The following is a 22573-nucleotide window of genomic DNA, read 5'->3' as shown; positions in this document are numbered from 1 at the left end:
CGAGATAATGGCGGCGCGGCGGGCGGAGCGCGTGGGCGGGCGGGGCCGGGCCTGGCGCTCACTGGGCCGTCCTTTCCTCCCGCAGTCCCCGGCGCCGGCGCCGCAGCCGTTCCCGGTCCCGAAGCCGCTCCCGCTCCCGCAGCCGATCCCGCTACAGCCGCTCCAAGTCGCGGTCCCGCACCCGCTCGCGCTCGCGCTCCACCTCCAAGTCCCGATCGGCGCGCAGGTCCAAGTCCAAGTCCTCGTCGGTGTCCCGGTCCCGCTCGCGTTCCCGGTCCAGGTCGAGGTCCCGGAGTCCGCCCCCCGTGTCGAAGAGGGAGTCCAAGTCCAGGTCGCGCTCCAAGAGCCCCCCGAAGTCTCCGGAAGAGGAAGGAGCCGTGTCGTCCTAAGAGCATGGTAATGTCCGCGCGGGCGGCGCGCAGCGCACGCGTGGGGCGTGGAGCAGGTGTCCGGAGCCGCGCAGCGCGGCTCCCGGTGTGGAGAGGACCGCCCCAAGTCTGGCTTCGGGAGCGGCGAAGAGGGGTCTGCGGAGGATGAGTGTGGCGCTTAGTGATGGTGGCTGTTTCATGCTGTTTGAGACCTATTAATGAAATGACTATTTCTTGCTGTATTTACCCAACGTCTGCATTTTCCCCTTTAAAGCTGCGGTCTCCTGTTTGCTAAAAGAATATTGGCCAGTATTGCAGATTTTAACTGATTTGGCTGATCCTCCAGGGACCAGTTTCTGTGGGCGTGTATTGGAGCAGGTTTGTCTTTAAACGTTAAAGATGCACTATCCTCGTAGAGGAGCGATCGGTGCAACTATTGTTGTGCTGGCCGGGCTTCTTGCACTAGTGGATGTGGCAAACGAATTGCAGTTAAGCAGCAATGGACTTTGGAACCCCAAAAGAAAGTTCACACAGGTATTACGCTGGGTGGGGAAAGGATAGTGTGTCTTTAACTCAAATTGTTTGGTGCTATTTTTTTTTTCAAAGGAAAGGGCCCTGAGTAGCTGAAAAAAACGTTCTCAACTGCCAGGTGTCTCTTTTGAAAGCATCTTAAAGCATAGACTAGTTTTCTGATAGCGAGTTTTTGTTTGAAACAGCCCCGCCCCTTCCCCTCCCCGTTTTTTGTTTTTTTTTTCTTTTTGTTTTTTCTTTTTCCTCCCTTGTCTTTTTTTGCCTTGGTTATTTGGCCAAGAATTCAAATTCAAACTTGTAAGTGCTGATCGATGGTAGTAGCCTCTGGAAACTTCCCAGTTGGGCCTTTAAAAAATGACAACGGCTGGGTGGAACCTTTCTGTAACCTACTTGTTTCACCAGAGCCTTAGTAAGTACATGCCTGAATCTGAAACCATGTGCCCTTTGGTAACTTAATGTGATGGAAGGTAAACTGAGCCCTTCTCTTTTCCAACCTAGATGGATCGACAAGCAGCATAACAGAGGACTTTGGGGAAAAAGGACCACATGCTCAGTCCATCAGTCCATGGAAGAGTCCTTGGAACAAGCAACTGGCTATTGAAAAGGTTATTTTGTAACATTTGTCTAACTTTTTACATGTTTAATCTGCCTCAGGTGGCAAACTTCATTTTATGTGCCATTTTGTTGCTGTTATTCAAATTTCTTGTAATTTAGTGAGGTGAGCGACTTCAGATTTCATTATTGGATTGGATATTTGAGGTAAAATTTCATTTTTGTTTACATAGTGCTGACTTTTTTTGTTTGAAATTAAACAGATTGTTAACCTAATTTGTGGCCTCCTGACTTAATAAGGAAACATGCAGCCATTACACAGCCTAAAGCTGTCCACAGATTGACTCAACATTGCCTTCATTCCTTAAAATTAAAAACCTACAAAAGTTGGTGTAAATTTGTTTATATGTTATTTACCTTCAGATCTAAATGGTAATCTGAACCCAAATTTGTATAAAGACTTTTCAGGTGAAAAGACTTTTTTTTTTTTTTTTTTTAAAGGATTGTTTACCAAACACAATTCTAATCTCTTCTCTTATGTATTTTTGTGCACTAGGCGCAGTTGTGTAGCAGTTGAGTAATGCTGGTTAGCTGTTAAGGTGGCGTGTTGCAGTGCAGAGTGCTTGGCTGTTTCCTGTTTTCTCCTGATTGCTCCTGTGTAAAGATGCCTTGTCGTGCAGAAACAAATGGCTGTCCAGTTTATTAACATGCCTGACAACTGCACTTCCAGTCACCCGGGCCTTGCATATAAATAACGGAGCATACAGTGAGCACATCTAGCTGATGATAAATACATTTTCCCCCCTTTACCACCCAAAAATGGTAAATCTGGTCATCCTCATGTATGAACTTAAAATATGGAAAATGTTAAGGAAGCAAATGGTTTGTAACTTTGTAAGTACTTAAAAACATGGTGTATCTTTTTGCTTATGAATATTCTGTACTATAACCATTGTTTCTGTAGTTTAATTAAAATGTTTTCTTGGTGTTAGCTTTTTGGAGAATGTGTCTCGGTCTTTTTTCCAAAAATTTTACTTGAAATACCTATGCAATTACTATGAAAGACCTATGCAGTTACTGGACTGGCCTTGGGGGATAAAGGTAAAAGTTGAACGCCTGCCTTTCCCACACTAAATAAGGGGCGTGCCAATCTGAAGAGCTGAACACACTGAGCAGCGCTTTCTTAAGGTTTTAAATCCTAATTTTAATGGTGGGGAATCCCAGTCTTTTCTCTAGATGTTTTTATTTTGGGTAGTTACACTGCTGTTGGTGACATCACAGTTTTATGGCCAGCTGGTACCATCTTTAGGCCCACAGCTTTGGATCAAGAAGTGATGAACAATCCTAATGCCATGTTGCACTGTCCCTTGTAGGTAAGATTCAGTGAGTCTCCTCTGCAGAGATGACCAGCATCTCAACAGCGTGTCGTCCAGGAAGGGCAGACTCAGCTATGTCTTCCTTGTCTGCTTCAAAAGACATGAGAGGAATATGGACACACTTCATATTCCACTTGTAGAGCAGACCTTCGAGTGACCAGTCAGCGCTTAAAAGAAATAAGTTTTTAGGGTTGATGCCTTTTGTTTTCCTGAGACATTTAATTGAAAGCTAGTGAATGAAGAGCAGCCAAAATTATCCATACCCACCTTCTAACCTGGTATGTAGACCACAACTGAGCTTTGGGGTTCCTCTGCATCAGAAAGTACACTGTTGCTAGAATGTTCTCAAAGTCTGGAAAAAAAAAAAAACTTTAAATGGACATTTCATAGTGGGCATCTCAAGCCAAGGTCATTAGAGAGCATGTGTTTACCTTCTGGTTCAAAGAACACGTCAGATGCAAGAATGATATCTTGTGCTGGTAAGGAAAGGAGATCTTGAGATATGTGGCCCCACGTCAGCCCTACTACCCGCACGTGGGGCAGGTGGTTCATCTGACAGCTCTGCCAGCAGATATCTAGACAGTGAGGGAGCTCTGAGCTGTCAGACAGTGTGACTTGAGCACCACATTTGGCAGCCAAGATCCCTGGAAGGCTCACTCCAGCTCCAATCTGAAAGAGGACAGCATTTCTAAATAGTCTGAAATTTTAGCATTTTAACACAGTCCAAAATGTATGTGATGATCAAACTTGGGCCAAAGAGTTCACAATGGCAAAAGTTACGGTGGCGTTGACAAGCTGGGGATACACAATGATATTAAAGGGCGTTGCTTCTGTATTAGCATCCCAGTTAGTGGATGTTTGCCACAGCTCAGTCCTGGGAGTATGAACCAGTAGTAAGGCGGTGTCTAAAGTTGTTTACAGCACTGGGGACAGCTAAGTGGCAAGCAACAGGCAGCTGTGGTTCACTGACCGTTAATTACATTTAAAATTGGAGGGATTTGCTGTTGTTTTAAGTGGTCTTGCTATGTGTAGCCCAGCTGGCTTCAAACAGATGACAGGCATCTATCACAAATTAAGGGAATTTCTAGCTGTGCCTTATAAAAAAAGAAAATACATAACTCTGGTTTCTCTTCCACTTTTTATTAAAGATTTCCATGGAGAAGAACAACTCTGAGTCTTAATGTATACATGTTATCTTGCTACTGTGTTGAGATAGTAAACTTTGTCCACTTGTTTTCTGTCAAAAAAAAAAAAAGGGGAAAACACTTGGAAACAGGATAAGGTTCTAGAGGTAAAGGTTCCCATTTTCCAGTTGAGCATGGCCATAGAGACTTCTCAACATCCCAACTTTTTAATTAACTACAATTTTACTGCACCTGGCTGACAAAATTAAGTGGGCCCCATGGGCCAGGCTACAGTGGCTCAACTATTGAGTTTGAGCTCAGCATACAAGTCTATACTTGTAAATAAGAACTGAAGCTAATTTGATTTTTTAAAATCAAAGTTCATTTAGTGTTACATTTTATAATGTAAAATACTGACATTTGATAGTTTAAACAGTATCAAGCTAGAAAAGGCATTCAGACCCAGCAGAGGCAAAGGGGGATGACCACTGCAAAGGTGAAGGTCAACCTGGTCTGCATTCCAGGCAAGCTAGGACTATGCATTCAGATTCATGAACACCAACCCTACCGTCCCCAAGGACAAAAACCTGTTTTAGACTGTGCCACTTGGGGGTCTCATGTCCAGTACCTTTGGAGGCCAGAGGTCATTGTATATCCCAGGCTGGCATCAGAGTTAACAGATCTGCTCCGAGTGCTGGCTAAAGTTCACAGCCACCACACGAAGCTGTTGTCTCCACTTCCGACCATCATGCCAGGCTTTATGCAGTGCTGGGATCAGACCAGGACACCCTGCACGCTAGGCAGGCACTATTCAACCCTCCCACCTTGTCTTTTGAGCTAGGAACTCTAGACTGAACCTGGAGCTCACTGGTTTGGTCAGCTGTGAGCTCTAGGTATCCACTTATCTCCACACTCCCCTCTACACCCCTTTTATGTGGGTGCTGGGGATCCATACTTGGGTCTTCTTGCTTGTACAGTGAGTAATTTACCCATTGAGTCTCCCTGTTCCTCATCACTGCTGGAGAGCTCAGTGTCTAAAAGCATTGGCTGCCCTGGCAGAGGGCCCAGGTTCAGTTTGCAGCACCCAAGTGGTGGCTAGCTATCCATGACTCCAGTTCCAGGGGATCCCATGCCCTCTTCTGACCTCTGCAGGCACTGCACCACACACACGTAGGAAATACGTGCATAAAAATAATTATAAAAAACACTTTTAATATGCCTGTGATTCCAGTTTCAGGAGGTCAGAACTGCCCATGTGCACATAAACTCAAGCAGGTAAAGTTTTTTTTAATGGAAAAATTTCTTAGCTTGGAACTTTCAAGCTGGCCAAACTACCCACTTTAAAAATAACAAAGGCTAATCACTAGCACGAAGTCAAACGTGACTATAACCCAGCATTCTGGAAACTTCAGGGGCCTTGTACCTCTAAGACAGCTTTGCCTCGCAGAGATCTTCTGTGGAACCACAGGTACTGGGCCAGGACTACCGCACAGGGCCAAACATACATTCCATACTGGACATGCAGGACCTGAAAAGAATATTCTTGTGTAAAATACCCTTTTGGAATTCGAATACTGGTATGTATCCAGAACTGGGTGTCAGGCATGGACTGACACCTATTACAAGGACAGTCCTGTTTTCTAGTCCACACCTGTGAGGAAACAAGTATACTGTAAGTTCTTCCTGTGTAGCCCAGGCTGGCCCCAAACCTGCCTCAGCAGTCATTCACATCTTTTCCTTGAGCATTCAAAAAAACTCTTTTGAGACAGTCTCATGTAGCCCAGGCTTGCCTCAAACTTATTTCTTCTTCCATCTGAGTGCTGGGACTACAGGTGTGTGCCACCATGCCTGGATTGAATCCAGGGCTGTGTATGCTGGGTAAGTACTCTACCAACTGAACTATATCCACAGCCCCTCCATAAATATTTAAACCAAAAATGGGACTCTTAACTCCAGTAGATGGTGGTTAGCCTCCATGTGGGTGCTGGGAATCAAACTCGGTACTCTGCAAGAGCAGTCAGTGCTGATGAACCATTGCTCCGGCCCCACATATGGCTACTTTTGAAAACTTAATTTTTACATTTATTTTTGTTGTTGGAGGAAGGAGGTACATGCACACCATGGTGCATCTGTGGGTGTGGAAGTCAGAGGACAACTTGTGAGTCAAGTTCTCCTTCCACCATGTGGAATTCCGTTATAGAACTCAGGTTGTCCAGTGTGGAGGCAAGGCCCTTTACCTGCTGAGCTATCTCACCCTTTTATCTTAGAGACAGCATCTCATGTAACCCTGGTTGGTCTCACTGTGTAGCCTAGGATGACCTTGAGCTTCTGATCCTCCTTGTCTCTACCTGCCAAGTGCTAGGATTGAGCCACCACAGTCAAGTTTTATGGGTGCTAGGGATGGAACCCAGACCTTCACAGATGCTAGACAAGCACTCTACCAACTGAGCCTCATCCCCAGCTCTAGACGCTCAAGCATAACTTGGATGCTCAGGAGAAGCAGTGCAGTCCTAGGGAGACTTCCTCCAAGAGGTGTGTATGGAGCTGAATCCTGAAACGAAGAACCCAGAGAAAGCCTTTGGAAAGAACTAGAACCATGGCAGGGTATGGTTCTCTACCTGTAATCCCAGCACACAGGAGGAAGAGGTCAGAGTAGTTTTGGAAGTTAAAGGGCAACCTAGTCTCCACAGCAAACTGCAGGCCAGGTTCTAGCTGTGTGATGTCATACAACTTCCTCAATGGCAAACACCCTCTCCACAGGGCAAGGCCAAGCGTGATGACACGCGGCAAAAGCAGAGTGGACCCTGGTCTGAGGCCAGCCTGGTATACACACCAAACCCGTTGTTCTACCTAAAGCAGGAAGCGGGGGAACTGAGGGGTCCCTCATCCTTTGCACGTCTCCAAAAAAGGAACGTGTTTCCCTCTGGGTGCCGCCGCACGCACCTGAGGGACGCGGACCTCGAGCACTGCCGGGTCGCCTTGGGGGCCTGGTTTCCCACGGAACCGAAAGCGTTGGGCGCTGGCCATGAGGCCATGCTCGTCCGGAGCGGAGTCGGTGGACCCGTCCGCCGGGGGGGGGGGGGGGGGGGGGGGGCAGTGCCACGTGGTTGTTTTGCTCAGCGGCACCGAGTTGACCTCTCTCAACATAGAGCACAAAAAAGCCGGCGAAGACGGGACCTGGCCGGAAGCGGACGGAGGGGAGGCGACGCGCAGCCGGAAGTGGTGCGTCGGCCCGCAGCGGGGAGGGGCGGGGAGCGGGTACGCGACCTTCCCAACATGGCTCCCAGCGATCGCTAGTGAGGGCGGATCCCGCCAGTGGCGGAGGCCAATGGAGGACCGCGAAATGAGACGGGGCGGGGAGGACGGCCGCCGTTTGCCCAACCCGAAGCGCAAGAGGTAGCTGGGGCGTGAATTTTCTGGAAGGCGACTTTGAAGGCCGCGGGCCGGAGCGAAGGGCTAGTCGGAGAGGGCGCCTTGGTGGTGGCCGGAAGCGAGCGGCGTCGAGGTCGTCGCGGAACCAGCCGGTGACCCCCGCAGGATGAACCACAAGAGCAAGAAGCGCATCCGCGAGGCCAAGCGGAGCGCGCGGCCGGAACTCAAGGATTCGCTCGACTGGACCCGGCACAACTACTACGAGAGCTTCCCGCTGAGCCCCGCGGCGGTGCCGGTGAGCGGGCCGCGGGACCGGGCGGCATCTGCGGGCCGCGGTGCGGCTTCCTGGGCAGGGAACCTCCGACACCTCCCATCCGCGGCTGCCCACCCGAGGTGTCCGCAACCCCGTGTCCTTTACGGGGTAGATGCGGGGGGTTCCCGGGGCCAGGCTGTCAAGGCGAACCCCTCCCTCCCTATCCTCCGGATGGCGACGTGCTCCGTTGCACGTGGGCCTTACCCACACCCCTAGGGTGGTTCATTGCTAATGTGGGTCATTGCTAATGGACCCCGTGGGACCCCCTTACCGGCCCCTGGAGGTATTCCTGCGCTTTAACGGGCCTGGTCTTTTTCTCCATCCCTTAGGATAACGTGGAGCGGGCCGATGCCTTACAGCTGTCGGTGGAAGAATTTGTGGAGCGGTATGAAAGGCCTTACAAGCCCGTGGTACTGCTGAATGCACAAGAGGGCTGGTCTGCGCAGGAGAAATGGACTCTGGAGCGCCTCAAAAGGAAATACCGGAATCAGAAGTTCAAGTGTGGGGAGGACAACGATGGCTACTCGGTGAAGATGAAGATGAAGTACTACATCGAGTACATGGAGAGCACTCGGGACGACAGTCCCCTTTACATCTTTGACAGCAGTTACGGTGAACACCCCAAGAGAAGGAAACTTTTGGAGGACTACAAGGTGCCCAAGTTTTTCACCGATGATCTTTTCCAGTACGCAGGGGAGAAGCGCAGGCCGCCTTATAGGTAAAGTAATCCGCAGCTGAGTGCCTAGAACTGTGTGACAGCATTGGTTAGCCCAGTCTTGTAGGTCTTCCTCTCACCCTGTTCTAACTTGTGGAAGACAGTCACTTGGGCTGGGGGTCCATGGGGACATCTGGATTCCTGAAACTCCCCAGGGGTTTTAAGTGTGAAACTGAAGTTGAATCACTGATTTATAAACAAGGTTTTGTTTTTATTTAGTTTATGTTTTATTTTTGTTTTTTGACACAGGGTTTCCCTATAGCCCCACCTATCCCCAAACTCACTATGTAGACCAGGCTGGTATCAAATCTCACAGAGAGCTTCCTGCCTCTGCCTCCTGAGTGCTGGGATTAAAGGCGTGTGCTTCCACGCCTGGCTTCTTGCTTATTTATTTACTTAGTTTTTTCCTTTTGTTTTATTTTTTTGTCTTTTTGAGACAGGGTCTCCTTGTAGCCCCAGCTGGCCTGGAACTTGCAACGGAGACCAGACTGGCCTTGAACTCACAGAGATCTGCCTGCCTCTGCCTCTGAGGTGCTGGGATTAAAGGCGTGCACCACCACACCTGGCTACATTTTATTTATTTTGTGTGTGGTAGGGATGTGCATGCACCTCAGAAAGCATGTTGAAGTCAGAGGACTCGGTGTCGGTTCTCTCCTTACACCATGTGAGTTCTGAAGATGGAATGCAGGTCCTCAGGCGTGGCTGCAAGCACCTCTACTTGCTGAGCTATCTGTCTGGTCCTATAAACCAAGGTTTACTTGTTAAGACTCAACCTGGTGTGGTGATACTCACCTTTAATCCCAGCACGCTGGAGGCAGAGGCAGTATGAGACTGGTCTACATAGCAAGTTCCAGGCCAACCAGTACTACATAGTAGGACCCTGTTTGAACTCCATCCCACTGCCTCCAAAAACTTAAGATTCAGCCCGGCACTTTGGGATGCAGGAAGGTATCTTCCTGAGTGAGCTCAAGCCAGCCTGTGAGGACCTTTTTGTTAAGTTTTGAGATTGGGTTTCATGGTTTCATGGAGTCCAGGCTGTTTGTTTGTTTTTTTTTTTTTTCCAGTGTGTATGAGTGTATTGACTGCATGTAAGTACATCCGTGTCATGTCTGCAGAGTCAGAAGAGAGCATTGGATTGATTCCCTTGGAACTGGAGTTACAGACGATTAGCAGCCATGTGGGTGCTGGGAATTGAACCTGGGTCCTCTGCAAGAGCAGCTAATGCTCTTAACCACTGAGCCATCTCTCCAGCCCCTAGCCTGCTCTTGAACTCTTGATCCTTCTGCTTCTACCTGCCAAGTATTGAGATTACAGGATTATGCCTCCACTCCCATCTTTGACATCCTATGTTCAAAACAAAACAGGGGGCTGGAGAGATGGCTCAGTGGTTAAGGGCACTTGCTGCTTGTGCAGAAGTCCTGGGTTCTATTCCCAGCACCCACATTGGGTGGTGGACAACCACCTTTAATTCCAGTTTCAGGGGATCTAACGCCCTCTTCTGGCCACCTCAAGTAGTGCACAAATATGCATTTATATTTGTGCAGGTTAAACACTCATAAATAAAAAATAAGTAAACAAAATTCAAAACAACAATGTCCAGCAGTAACTCAGATCAGTAGTTTTTCTTTTGGGATTTTTCCGTGTACAGTTTGCTGAATGCTTCTGTGCAGAATCTGTAGTCTGAAGTAAGAGAGAACATATAGTGTGTGGTGCTCCATAATAGAGACGTTCCTGTTTGTATTGTGCATGTGTTAAATTACCCTTCATGTCTTGGTGTCTCCATTCCATAGGTGGTTTGTGATGGGGCCGCCACGTTCTGGAACTGGGATTCACATTGACCCTCTGGGAACCAGTGCCTGGAATGCCTTAGTTCAGGGCCACAAGCGTTGGTGCCTCTTCCCAACAAGCACTCCCCGAGAGCTCATCAAGGTGACCCGAGAAGAAGGAGGGAACCAGCAGGATGAAGCGATTACCTGGTTTAATGTTATTTATCCCCGGACACAACTTCCTACCTGGCCACCTGAATTCAAACCCCTGGAAATCTTACAAAAACCAGGAGAGACTGTCTTTGTACCAGGTATAGATGAGCTAGAAAGTACTTTTCCCAGCTCCTAGTACTGGCCAAGCATGCCAGGCGAGCACTCACACACGAGCAGCCTCCCCAGTCCTGGGTACATTCCGGCACTGAATTAGGCTATCACTTTGGAGTAGAATCATAGGAGACCAGAAAGTCCCTTGGTCCTTGTCCGGTACATTTATGCTTGCTGAACTGGTAGGAGGTGCTGAATCTCAAGTGCGAGGGAGTGTCTCTGCACAGAGGAGAGCCTTGTGTCTCTGAGTAGTACACCAGTTTCTGCCTGTTTCTGTGTGTCTTGCTAGAGTGTAGCACTGACTGGGTTGAATCAGGAAATGCCAGCCAGAACCACACTTCGATGGATGAAGTTTACAGAGAGTATTTAAGGCCTGGGGGATAGGGTGGGGTGTCATCCTCCTCCTAGAACTTTCTGTCTTTACAGTTTGGGTCACAGTTTTGGCTTACCAGAGGTCAATACACTTGAGGCAGACCACAGTGGCTTAGCTGTGCCATTTAGCAGGAAAGCAGCTGCAAACAGTGGGAAAGGGAAGGGTTGTCTGCAGTCCCCTGGCCAGGAGCAGCGTTTGCCATTCTGTGTCATATGTCTCTAAGCTGTCCCTTATGTATAGGAACCCCCAGTTTCTGGAGTTGGTATCGCACAGTATGGAGAGCTGAACCCTGTTGAATTATTTGTTTGTTGGATTTCAGGAGGCTGGTGGCATGTCGTTCTCAATCTCGACACCACCATTGCCATCACCCAGAACTTTGCCAGCAGTACCAACTTCCCTGTTGTGTGGCACAAGACGGTAAGAGGGAGACCAAAGTTATCGAGGAAGTGGTATAGGTGAGAGACTTTTCTTTTCTTACTTCCGCCTTGTTCCGATGCACCCAAGAGATGAAATAGGACAAGTCCTCCGCCACAGTGCTGAGTTCAGAGGTGTGGGACCACCCAGGGCTCCTAACCCTGTGGTAGCAGAGAGGGCCCAGGTCAGGGCTAGTGGTCAGGGTGTTTGCCGGCCGGCCTCCAGGTGGCAGGGTGAGGCTCTGCATGTCTGATCAAAGGCACACAGAAGAACATGCTCATGGTTGGGGTTGTCTCTTGTTTTGTTTTCTCTTTTCCTTTTTTTCTTTCTTCCTTTTTCTTTTTTTTATTTATTTGTTGTTTTTAAAAACTATAACTAGAAAAAAAGCCTTTGTTGAGGTTTGGCTTTGTTCTTTTTACCCCGGAAGCATCATTCATTTGAACTTACAACCTTCAGTTCTCATGAGGCAACTGCCCTGGAGACTTAGCTCCTCTGTTTATCCACAGAACAGATACAGCACGGGCAGCGGCAGTGCAAGCCACCCCCAGCCACCCCGTGCCACTGTGTCCCAACCCTGACCTGGAGGGACCAGCTCTCGGGGTAAGAGAGGGATTCTGGCTTGGACAGTGCTCTGCCTCCCTGCTGAGGGGCCAGCAAGGGTGGTGGCTCTATCCCCCTGGACTCTTGGGCGTGCGAGGCCCACGTACTCTGCCCTATAGGCCTCGGCATACAGCAGGTCCTTTGTCACTGGTCACAGTGGATGCCAGGTTAGGTTGTGCTGGGGAGGGCTGCTGTTCTTAGAGTCAGCTCAGTGTCTCTTCCAAGTGATTGGGTGGTCTCCTGTGTGACATCTTATTTCTTAGAAGCCTAATTATTTCTGCTCTTTCACATAGAATCTAACCAGACCCCTCCCTTCACTAGGGCCGTGCTGTGAGAAGTTTAAAAAGTCAAAACTATTCAGGGAGAAAAGTGAGAAAAGGAGCTGTTTCTACCTAGGGAATCACCTAAATCTAAGGATCCCCCCCACCAGGCAACATGGCCTCCAGAGTGTGTGGCTGGCTGGCTCACTCATGCAGGTGGTGGTGAAGCATGTGGAGCTAGAGTGTAGTTCTCCTTCAAAAACCACGGGCAGCCGGTGTGGCTTGCTCCCAGCCCAGGTGTGTGTCCTGGAGCCATTCAGCCGAGGTACTAGGCATTTCCAGGTGCCCGTAAGCCAAGCGGGCCTCCAGTTTGATGGGATGTGGCCACCACCTGTCACAGCACTGAGAAGGACACCTCTTGCCCTTCAGGATCTTGAAGCAGGAGCACCCTGAGCTGGCAGTCCTGGCTGACGCCGTTGACCTCCAGGAGTCCACAGGCATCGCCTCTGACAGCTCCAGTGACTCCTCCAGCTCCTCCAGCTCCAGTTCATCTGACTCAGACTCAGAGGTGAGGCCCAACTTGCCTGCCCAGCAGACTAGTCCAGGAGGGGAAGAACAGAAACCATGTTCACCTCCAAGGGCTGCAGGTATCACCCTTCCCACCTTGTGGGGAACGGCACCCATTTTACAGCTTTGCACAAGTGTGAGCTACTAAATACTGCAGAGGTGAGGTGTTCAGGGGTGTTTGGAAGTTTGTGAAGTGGTCTGTGAGCACAGCCAGCACACAGCAGTGACGCGGTTCCAAAGCCCTTGTGAGAAAGTTTCCTTGGTGGTCAAATACAAGCCCAGAAACTCAGCAGGCCCAGTGGCCTGTTAGCCAACAGTAATTCCGGGTGAGAGGTACAAGCTCTGAGCAGACGGAAGTGCTGGCTGTCAGTGTCAGTCTTCCACGTAGGCTTCGGTTGTGTGTGGTGGAGACTCGAAGCTCTATCCCTCACTTGACACACCCATCTCTGTTGGTGAACTGTAATTTCAGAATGAATTATCTTACAGTGGGCTTTGATTTCAGACACAATACTTCCATGAGGGAAACCTATAGGTACTTGGGACCGACCAGAGGAGCTGACAGGTGTTTAGCCTGTGTTGGGAACTGCCCTCCACTGCTTTGCTTCTGGGAGAAAGGGATCCATCCTGCCTCTGAGGGCAAAGGTTGGGGTCATGAAGAAGTGGACGCAGAGCTGGCCAGGGTGGTATGCACCTATTATCCTCACTGCTGAGGATGCTGAGACCAGTATGGGTAGCTTAGTGAGAGTCTGTCTCAAAAGTAAAGACATAAGGGCTGTGTGTGGTAGGGTACACCTTTAATCCCAGCCTGGTCTTCATAGCAAGTTCCAGGCCAGCTGGGGCTACAGGGAGACACTGTCTCAGAAAGACTGAAAAAAATAAAAAAATAAAGACATAAAAAGGTGCTGCAGATGTAGCTCAAGGTAGACTATTTGCCTAGCTTGTGGAAAGCCCTGAGTTTAGTCCCAAGTACTACAGAAAAAATGAAAAAGATGGGCTACATCTGGGTGAAATTCTTTGATGGGTTTTTTTTTTTTTCTTTCTTGTTATTTGTTGTTGAGGGTTTTAAACTTTTTCTTTTTTGGTCTTTTTGCAGCAGGGTCTCCCTATAGCCCCAGCTGACCTGGAACTCACTATGTAGACCAGGTTGGTCCGGAACTCACAGAGATCCGCCTGCCTCTGCCTCCTGAATGCGAGGATTAAAGGCACATGCCACCACGCCTGGCTAAGATTTACTTTAACTTTTTTAAATTAAAATTTTATTTTATGTGTATGAGTGTTAATAAATGCGCCGTGTCCATGCAGTGCCTATGGAGGGCAAATGAGGGTATTGCACCCCCTGGAACTGGAGTTATGGGTGATGATTAGCCACTTGGTGGGTGCTGGGAACTGGCCTTGGGTCCTTTGTGAGAGCTGCAAGTGCTCTTAACCACCGAACCATCTCTGTAGCCCCAGATTCATCTTTTATCTTGTTTATTTAACTTTTGGTCTTTTTGAGACAGGGTCTCCCTGTAGCCCCAGCTGGCCTTGAACTCTTGAACTCACAGAAATCCACCTGCCTTTGCCTGGGATTAAAGGCCTGTGCCACCATGTCTAGCCACTTACTTGTTTTTTTTGAGACAAGGTCTCACTACATAACCCTGACTGGCTTGGAACTCTGAGTAGACCAGGCTGGCCTCAAACTCACAGAGATCCACTTGCCTCCCAAGTGCTGGGATTAAAGGGCTGTGCCACCACAGCTGGCTTTACCTTTGTGTGTAGTAGGATGTCTGTTGTGGGGTAGGTGCACATGAGTGTGAGAGCCCTCAGAGTCCAGAAGAGGACATTGGATCCCCAGAGCTGGAATAGAACATGGTCATGAGCCACTTGCTATGGGTTCTGGGAACCAAGTTTAGATCTCCAGAAGACCAGAAGTGTTCTTAAATGCTGAGATATCTCTCCAGCCCCTAAAAATGTTTCCATTACGTTTGTTTATTGTGGACGTGCACATGCACGTGCATGCTTGCATCTACCACAGCATGTGTATGGGGAGTTGTTTACCCCTTCCACCATGTGAGTCCCAGGGACTGAACTTAGGTCATTGTGCTTGGAGGCAAAAGCCTTCCTTTACCCACCAAACCATCTCCTCAGCCCTGAATTCTTGTTTTTTCCCTCCCTATGTGCAGTGTGAGTCTGGGTCTGAAGGTGATGGGACAGCACATCGTAGGAAGAAGAGGAGGACATGCAGCATGGTGGGAAATGGGGACACCACCTCTCAGGATGACTGCGTGAGCAAAGAGCGCAGCTCCTCCAGGTGACCTCTTGTGGCAGCCGTGTGTAAGAATGCAGTTATGGCAGTGGGCAGGACCCGGGCCTGGGGAGGGCAGCCCAGCGGATCCTGCTGCAGAAAGGGTGGGCTGACACCAGAGAACAAGGGCACGCAGGGTGGGAGGTGGTACCTTTGCTGCGGTCGCCTTTTCTCTATGCTCATTTCTTTCAACAAGGGTATGTGGATGGTGCCAATGGAGCCCTTTACCTACTTAATAAAAATTAACCCATTTTATATCTTGGACACTTTTCCTTCAGATATACCAGAGTCTTCTGTGCCCTCTCCTGTGGGGCATGTATTGTGGGAGGGGTTTCCACTGGTGTGTGCTCTGTTGGGAAGTGGTTAGAGCAGGGAGGGAAAACCTTAGGTAGTTGTCAGGTCTCTGAGGACTGAACAAGGCCTCTTGTCCTAATCGTGTCTTCAAACTTGTCTTTCTCTCTCTCTTTTTAAACAAGATTAAAACAAGATTAGATCTAAGCAACATAAAATTTCAGAACCAAAAAGCATCTGCCAACACTTGCCCCTGTGTAGAGAGTGGCAGGCCCACAGTGAAGGGTGGGGTACGGCCTGTGTGTTCCGGGGTCTGGACCTCCTCCATTGTGCCGGGTGAAATGTTAAGACAGGTTGTGGGGAAGTGGTAAAATTCGGAGTTTGTAGGCCTTTGGCTGTCAAGTGTGACAGCTGAGGTGATGGTCCTGCCACCTTATCTCTGGACAGTTAATGGTCCCTGGGATGCATAATGAGATGCCCAGGACTCTGGTCCTTTCTTGCATCTTTTTTGTATTCTCTCTGGTCTGGCTAGAATTCTTCAGGGAAAGTCCGGTCCCCCCCCCTGCTTGCCTTTACACATCCATGCTTAGATGTGCCCCTTTATCCTTAAGTTGTATCATGAGGTCTGGGGTTTGCCCATTTGTGAGAACAGTTGAGATGGTTTCTCACTATGTAGCCCAGGCTGGCCTTGAACTCATTATCCTCTTGCCTGGGCCTCCTTAGTGCAGGAATTACAGACACGTACCACCAGGCCACGCCTAGCCCTGGTGTTCTGGTTTTAATGTTACTGTCTTGCTTTAGGCCAGCTGTGCCATCTACATGCTGATTACAGGCAGTTGTGCTTTCCTTGGCAGGATTAGGGACACTTGTGGAGGCCGGGCTCATCCCTGAGCAAGTAAAGAGACACCCCGAGGTGGCTCCTTGTGAGCTGTTGGCAGCACCCACCTCAGTTCTCACGTCTTCTGCTCGTACCTTCTCTTCTGTCTTTGACTGTGGATCTTCCCTCTCTGGCCAAAGTTCCTGTCAGATGCTGGTCTTATTGCTCCTTGAGACTAGATTCTCCAGAAGTGTACAAGCTCAGCCAGCTCAGTGACTCAGACTAATGTGATGATGGGTAAGAAGGTTCTGTGCTGTCTCGTTCATACGCATGCTGCTCGACCCCAAGGCTGTAGGGGTGTGTTCATTTCAGCATTTTGCTGTGCTTGTCACCTCCCTGCTGTTGGTAAGGAACTGCTCTGTGTCAAAGCTGAGAGTGGTGAGTGGCTTTGATCTGTGTGACCCACCCCTGTGTAAGAAGCTGCTTCCTGGACTTCACTGCTGGTTCAGAGCTGCATTCAGGTAGTGAGCCAGCTGCCCTGCGCCATCACCTATTCTTGGTACCATCGTAGGGTTCCTCCTCATTCTGCACAATCAGGAAGGCTGTGAAGTCTTGGGGTAGTGTACTTTGGGGGCAGTAGGTGACATGCTGGGGTCTTGGTAGAGGTGTTCCTGGTGTTTGCATCTTGGAACTTGAGTTATAGATAGGACAGGACAGGACCTGATGGGTCTCTTCCTTGTCAAGGGGATGGCTGTGACCAGTGTCCCTGAGCATTAAGGGTGGCTTGTGTTACATATAGGAGAGAATGTCCAGGGTCTGAGGGATCTTCTGAACAGCTCTGGTAGGGTTTGGGGATTGACCAGAAGGTCCCTTTCTTGCCCTCCAGATTCACCTGCTTGCCTTAATATGTCCCTATATCCACGGAAATTTCGATCAGTAGAGGGGGCTTATCCCCAGTCACACTTAACTGCTGTCTGGGGATCATCTGAGAATGCATTGGAACACCCCCAAGACAGGGATGACCAGGGGACTTCAAGGTCCAGCTGTTAGGTTTGTTGTCAGGCTGTGCCCTTACTCTAAGGAGACTGGCTTGAAATCCCGACTGAGCTGTGGCTGGCTGGGCAGAAGAAGCCCTCCTTTTTTGCAAGGACAGCATTCGGAACCCCTCACTACTGGGGGCTGTTCTTCCCTTTAGCAGCAGCTCCCCCTGGTCCAGTAGGTCAAGTCGAACCCTGGATATAAAATCTCTAGTGATATCCAGATGGCTTTATCTTAGTTTCTGTAGCCCCAGCTGTCCTGGAACTCACTATGTAGACCAGGCTGGGCTTGAACTTACAGAGATCCGCCTGCCTCTGCCTGGGATTAAAGGCGTGCGCCACCACGCCCCTCAGCTTTATCATTTTAGAGGCTCTTGCTGTCTTCAGAAAGCCTCTTTCCCAGGATTGTTACTGGGATGTCTCACCCTTTCCAACTGCTCCTCTCCCAACCCGTTTAAAACCAGAAGCAGGGCCGTGAGGGTGGCTCAGTGGGCCAAGGCGCTTGTTGCCAAACCTAAAGACGTGAGTTCTAGCCTCAGAACTCACATGGTAGAAGAGAACCGAAAACTGTCCTCTGATCACATACCCTGGCATGAATGCCCCCGCACAAATAAAGCAAATAAACATAAAAGAATTACTAAGACGGGAAGCAAGCTGAGCAGGGGGTGCGTGCCATTAGTCCAGACACTGACAGCCAGGGTGGGAGGAGCGTTTGAACTCAGGATTCCAACACTAGCCAGGACAACAGAGCAAGACCTTGTCTCAAAAGCAAATGCAGATCTGTAATCCCATTATTTGGGAGGTGTAGGCAGGGGGATCAGGAGCCCAAGGCCAGCCTGGGCTGCATAAGACCTTGTTTCAAATCAACAAAAAGTCAAGTTCAGAAATTGAAATAAAGCAAGAAGCAATCAAGGAAGACCGCTCATTACCACCCAGGGGCCTGGTGAGGCACCTTGCCAGGTGGCCCCCCCACCTGCTAGAGGAACCTCCAGGTTGCTAAACTCTGTCAAGAAAGAGACCTGGCCACCCACCGGCCAGTGTCTCTTCTGAAAGCAGCTGAACAGTGCAGACTGCACGTTGTTGCCACCCCACAGATAACTGCATGGTATATTCTAGCCAGGCCAGGTGTTCAGCACCACTGTCCCTGCTTACTAGAGGTCCTTGCAGACACAGCAGCGCTCCATTGGGGCAGCAGGACAGAGACAAGGGGAGGGGCCGTGGCCAAGGTGTAGAGTGGTGCCCGGTGGTCAGTCAAGGTGGGAGGTTGGGGCTAAGGGTGCCCACCCCATTACTGTTCCCTCCCACCTGGTACAGTGGGACTAAGGGTGCCCACCCCTGTTCCTGTTACCTCTCACCTGGTGCAGTGGGGATGGTGTCAACAGAGAGGGGAAGGATTCACATTTGCTGTGTGTGCAGCTGCCTGTCCCTATTAATTCAAGCATTGAGCAAAACTCCAGTACCTGTGTCCATCAGGGACAGGCCTGCCCTTGACTGCATGAAGGTCAGTGGGCAGTGGCTGCTGCTGTTCACAAGGAAACTGTTCAGGTAGGAGACTTGAAAGTGCATTTCCACAGCCAAAAATAAGTGCAGTCCTCCCCAGATACACGTTTGTTAGATCTAAGGACATGAGGAACAGCCTGGCAATGTGAATTGGCATATGGTGTCTTTAGAAGTTGAAGGGGCTTGCATTTAGAATTGGAGGCAGTCACTGGTACCAGTGCTTTTTCTACACTTACAGGCCTTGAGCTTCGAGCTTTAGACAAGAGAAGGATGGAACAGAAAAGTACAGCCAATGGAAAGGTGTGATGTAGGAGTTAGGTGTGTGAGGACGCAGCTGTAGGTTCCTTAGCTTGTGTTGTGTAGCTTTTCCAGAGTTCAGGGCGGAGTCTGGCTCCTCCTGACCTGCCCCGCCCTCCCCTTCCTAACCCATGTGTCAAGATGTTACATTGCTGTTACTACATGTTTCTAGCATGAAAGTGGGGTCCCCACCTGGTGGCTCTCAACTTGGTCTCATTGTTAATTCAAGAACTTGAACCACACAGCCCCCAGGAATCTCCCTAGCAGGGATGTACCATAGCTTGCTGACTCCATGGTGGCTAGATGCCACAGAAGAACCAGGCTGTGCCCTGAGTACCCCGGCCTCTTGTAGTTGTCAGAACACCAAGAGGTCTAGGGCCCTGCGTCCCACTCACTGTGAGCTCTGTCACAAAATGCCTGTGGGTCTGCCATTGGGTTGGTGTTTTTTAACTCTTGGATAAAACTTCTTCATAATTTTGAATAAAGCAAGTGGATTTGGAATTGTGGTTTTTGCGATGTTTGTCCTGTGTCTTTTCATTCTTTTTCACGTTAGAGTCATCAGGATGTACTCAGCAGAATAGGACTAACGATGTATTTTATGTTTTGTGTTTCTGGAGACTGACTGGTCTCCAGCTTGGGATCCTCCTGCCTCAGCCCCTAGTACTGGAATTACACCGGCTAAAAATATACCTTTTTTTAAGCTATTTATGTACTTATTTATTAATGGGTTTGTGTCTGTGTGAATGTGTGCCACATGAGTGCAGGTACTCATGGAGGCAGAAGAGGGTGTTGGACCCCCTGGAGCTGGAGTTATAGGCATTTGTGAACCACCTGATATGGGTCCTGGGGACTAAACTGTAGTCTTCTGGAAGAGCAGTTAACTGCTCACTCTTAACCACAGTGTCATCTCCAATCCCTAAAAACACATTTTAAAACATAGGGCGAGAGCAGGGTATGGTGGCTTAAATCTGTAGTCCCAGCATTTGGGATGATCACAAGTTCAAAGCCAGCCTGGGCTATGGAGTGAGACATTCTTGTTAAAAACAGCAAAACCTGAGGATGTAGGTGAGGAATGGGGATGGGTGTTGGGGTCTGCCAGACTGAAGTAAGGCTGGTGCACTTCAGCTGCGTGTTCTATAGGGTCAGGAGCCAGGAAATGGCCACAAACCCTTCTGCCTTTTTCTTCAAACCTTTGATGGGAGGAGCCGCTCCCATCAAAACCCAGTGGAGGGCTGGAGAGATGACTGCAGTTAAGAGCACTGGCTGCTCTTGCAGAGGACCTGGGTTTGGTTCCAAGCACCCACATGGCGGCTAACAACCTTCAGTAGCTCCAGTTCCAGGGATCTGAACCCTCTTCTGGTCTACCTGGGCACTGCATGTACATACTGCACTTAACATGCAGGCAAAACACTCAGACATATAAAATTTTAAATATTTTTTGGGGGGGGGTGGAATCCAACAGCCTCTTCTGACCTCAGGCATTGCATGACATGGGTGCACTTACCTACATGCAGGCAGTACATGCATATACATAAAATAAAAATTAAAAAAATTTTAATCCAGTGGCGTGTTGAATTACGCTGCCCCTGCTGTTGCTGCCCCCCCCCCATCATAACTGGCACTCACAAGAAGCAGTGAAGGCACTTGTGTCTTCTGTTAAGAGAGTTGCTCTGGACCATGGGATGTAGTTCAGTGGTTGGTAGAGTGCTTACCTAGCATGCCTGGTAGCAAGCAAGTACCCTTCCCTAGCACCATAAGACAGCAACAAAGAACCACTGGGCTAGCATCTTGTCTTGTATCCCAAGAGGTCATTCTATGTGTATGAGTGTATTGCCTGCATGTTCGTAAGTGCACCCATGTCGTGCAGTGCCTGCGGAGACCAGAAGGGGGCGTTAGATCCCCTGGAACCAGAGTTACAGATGGTTGTTAGCCACGATGTGATTGCTGAGAACTAAAGCCACGATGTGATTGCTGAGAACTAAATCCATGCCCTCTGCAAGAGCAGCCAGTGCTCTTAACCACACCTCTCCAGCCCCCAAGAGAGGTATTAAATACATCAGAGCTAGAATCCCAAAGGATTTTGTTATGTGAGCTGAGATTGCCTAGGCTAGCCCTGAATTGGACTCAAGTAATCCAGTCTTCCAAATAGCTGGATGCACCACTATCACTAGCCAGGGAACCCTTTACCCATTTTTTTTTTTTTCTTTTTTTGAGACAGGGTCTCCCTGTAGCCCCAGCTACAGGAACTCACTATGTAGACCAGGCTGGCCTTGAACTCACCACCACACCCAGCCCCCTACCCTTTTTTAAATTGTTTTGACCTAGGATCTCATGTAGCCCAATCTGGACTCCAACTCATTGTGTAGCCCAGGCTGGCCTTAAACTGATTTAGCCTCTTCTAAGAGTTGGGATTACAGGTGTCCACTGAAAAAACCCGGGTGGAACTGTGCCTTTTACCATTAGACCTTGTGTTTGGTATGGTTTCTGAGAAATGCCTACCCTGTGTTTATTAATCAGTGGGTTGGGAGTGTTAGGGAAATGTGTTATTGGCTATATTTACAGTGTAAATCAGCTGAGCCTCGGAATGATCTGGAAAAACAAAAACAGCCTTCTTTTCCTTCATTCCACCCACTTATCCTGCACATACTCCACAACACAAAGAATAGAGGGGGAAACACTGTTGACTCCAGGAACCTGCTGTGAATGGGAGACAGGTCCTGAGGAAGGCCTGCTTCTGAGAGGAGAGGTCCTCAGTGACCATTCATGAATGCCAAGCAGCTGTTGGCCGGAGCTGCCAGTAATCCACCTCAGGGCAGATCTTCCTGGTCTTCTGAGGGAATTAGTGTTCCAGTTTCCCTGAGCCTTTCTGGGCTTGCACACATCCCCAGTGACATCTGTATATCCAAAACACTCCAAAATTGGCATTTTTGTCGTCTGTGTGGCTTGTTTTTTATGTATGAGAGTTTTGCCTACACGTAAGTGCATCGTGTGTGTGCAGTGCCCAGGGAGGCCAGAAGAGGAAATTGAATTACCAGGATCTAGAGTTGTTAACTACCGTGTGGGTGCTGCGAACTGAACCTAAGTCCACTGCAAGAGCAGCCGGTGCTCTTCACCACTGAGCCATTTCTCCAGCCCCTGTTTTTTTGAGACGGGGGTCTCACTATGTAGCCCAGGCTTGCCTGGAACTCACAGAGATATGGCTGGCTCAGCCTCCAAAGTTCTGAGATTAAAGAACTTAATCTCATGCACCATGCCTGGCTTTTTTTTTCAGACAGGGTCTCATATAGCCCAGAACTCGCTATGTGGCTGAGGATAGCCTTGAACTCCTGATCCTCCTGTGTGCTGGGATCTGGGATTACAGACCTGCGCCCCAGCATCCCTAAAGTAAATTTATGCACAGGGCTGAGATGAGGCCAACCTGAACGAATCCATCCAGCAAACCCGAGCTCCAGAGCGAAGGGCCAGGGAGGAGTTGGCTTTCCTGGTCTCCTGAGGTCCGTTCTGTCCTGAGGCCTGCAGTCCATCTCCCGGCCACCCCTAGAGGCGAGGAGGCGGGATGCGGGCGTGGCCTGGCTGCGGGACTCCACCCCGGGGCGGGGCTGGGGCGCGGGGCGCGGCGGCCTCCCTCGGGGTCCGGGCGGGAGGGCACTCGGTGGCCCAGCGCGATGGACGTCCCGGCCGGGCTGCTGGCC

At 49.5% G+C, this 22573-nt stretch overlaps 4 protein-coding genes across 10 annotated transcripts in view; 3 read left to right on the top strand and 1 right to left on the bottom strand.

Annotated features, from left to right (window-relative positions):
• The window catches only part of Srsf2 (serine and arginine rich splicing factor 2), a 3341-nt gene extending 894 nt beyond the window's left edge, over positions 1-2447 (top strand). The window contains exons 2-4 of one of the 4 annotated variants that reach the window (XR_001872346.2): positions 86-396; positions 643-746; positions 1398-2442. Coding sequence is in view for 2 of the 4 variants with exons in the window: in XM_008828919.3 (XP_008827141.1) it covers positions 86-389 (304 nt within the window). In the remaining 2 variants the exon portion in view is untranslated. Of the gene's footprint in view, positions 1-85; positions 397-642 lie in introns of all 4 variants that reach the window. The other 3 variants (XR_003848830.1, XM_008828919.3, XM_029561522.1) reach the window with 3 other exon arrangements.
• On the bottom strand, positions 1170-8044 carry Mettl23 (methyltransferase like 23). Of its 2 annotated transcripts, none has more exons than XM_029561521.1 (5): positions 7908-8044; positions 5375-5479; positions 3259-3496; positions 3095-3179; positions 1170-2994 (listed from the first exon to the last, which is right to left on the bottom strand). In XM_029561521.1, exons 1-5 carry the CDS (start codon positions 7956-7958, stop codon positions 2832-2834), a joined length of 642 nt encoding a protein of 213 aa, XP_029417381.1. In that variant the 5' UTR covers positions 7959-8044; the 3' UTR covers positions 1170-2831. The 2 variants fall into 2 exon arrangements, with proteins under 2 accessions (XP_029417381.1, XP_008827138.2); XM_008828916.3 differs by lacking the exon at positions 7908-8044 and adding an exon at positions 6895-7230.
• Positions 7258-19391, top strand: Jmjd6 (jumonji domain containing 6, arginine demethylase and lysine hydroxylase). 3 transcript variants are annotated; one of them, XM_008828913.2, is made up of 7 exons: positions 7258-7618; positions 7966-8354; positions 10142-10428; positions 11134-11269; positions 12518-12656; positions 14818-14945; positions 16085-19391. In XM_008828913.2, exons 1-7 carry the CDS (start codon positions 7490-7492, stop codon positions 16119-16121), a joined length of 1245 nt encoding a protein of 414 aa, XP_008827135.1. In that variant the 5' UTR covers positions 7258-7489; the 3' UTR covers positions 16122-19391. The 3 variants fall into 3 exon arrangements, 2 of the variants coding, with proteins under 2 accessions (XP_008827135.1, XP_029417379.1); XR_003848829.1 differs by lacking the exon at positions 16085-19391 and adding an exon at positions 11735-11828 and having other exon boundaries at positions 7341-7618; XM_029561519.1 differs by lacking the exon at positions 16085-19391 and adding an exon at positions 11740-11828 and having other exon boundaries at positions 7341-7618; positions 11134-11231; positions 14818-14949.
• Positions 19392-22437: 3046 nt separating this feature from the next.
• Positions 22438-22573, top strand: part of Mxra7 (matrix remodeling associated 7) — a 30953-nt gene continuing 30817 nt past the window's right edge. The window contains exon 1 of the mRNA XM_008828928.2: positions 22438-22512. Within this exon, the coding sequence (XP_008827150.1) occupies positions 22438-22512 (75 nt within the window). The remainder of the gene's footprint in view (positions 22513-22573) is intronic.

The sequence above is a fragment of the Nannospalax galili genome, unplaced genomic scaffold, assembly GCF_000622305.1.
Source record: "Nannospalax galili isolate Female #2095 unplaced genomic scaffold, S.galili_v1.0 scaffold1314, whole genome shotgun sequence".
Taxonomy (NCBI): domain Eukaryota; kingdom Metazoa; phylum Chordata; class Mammalia; order Rodentia; family Spalacidae; genus Nannospalax; species Nannospalax galili.
The sequence above is the reverse complement of the archived record's forward strand: the minus strand, read 5'-3'. Positions and strand labels throughout refer to the sequence as shown.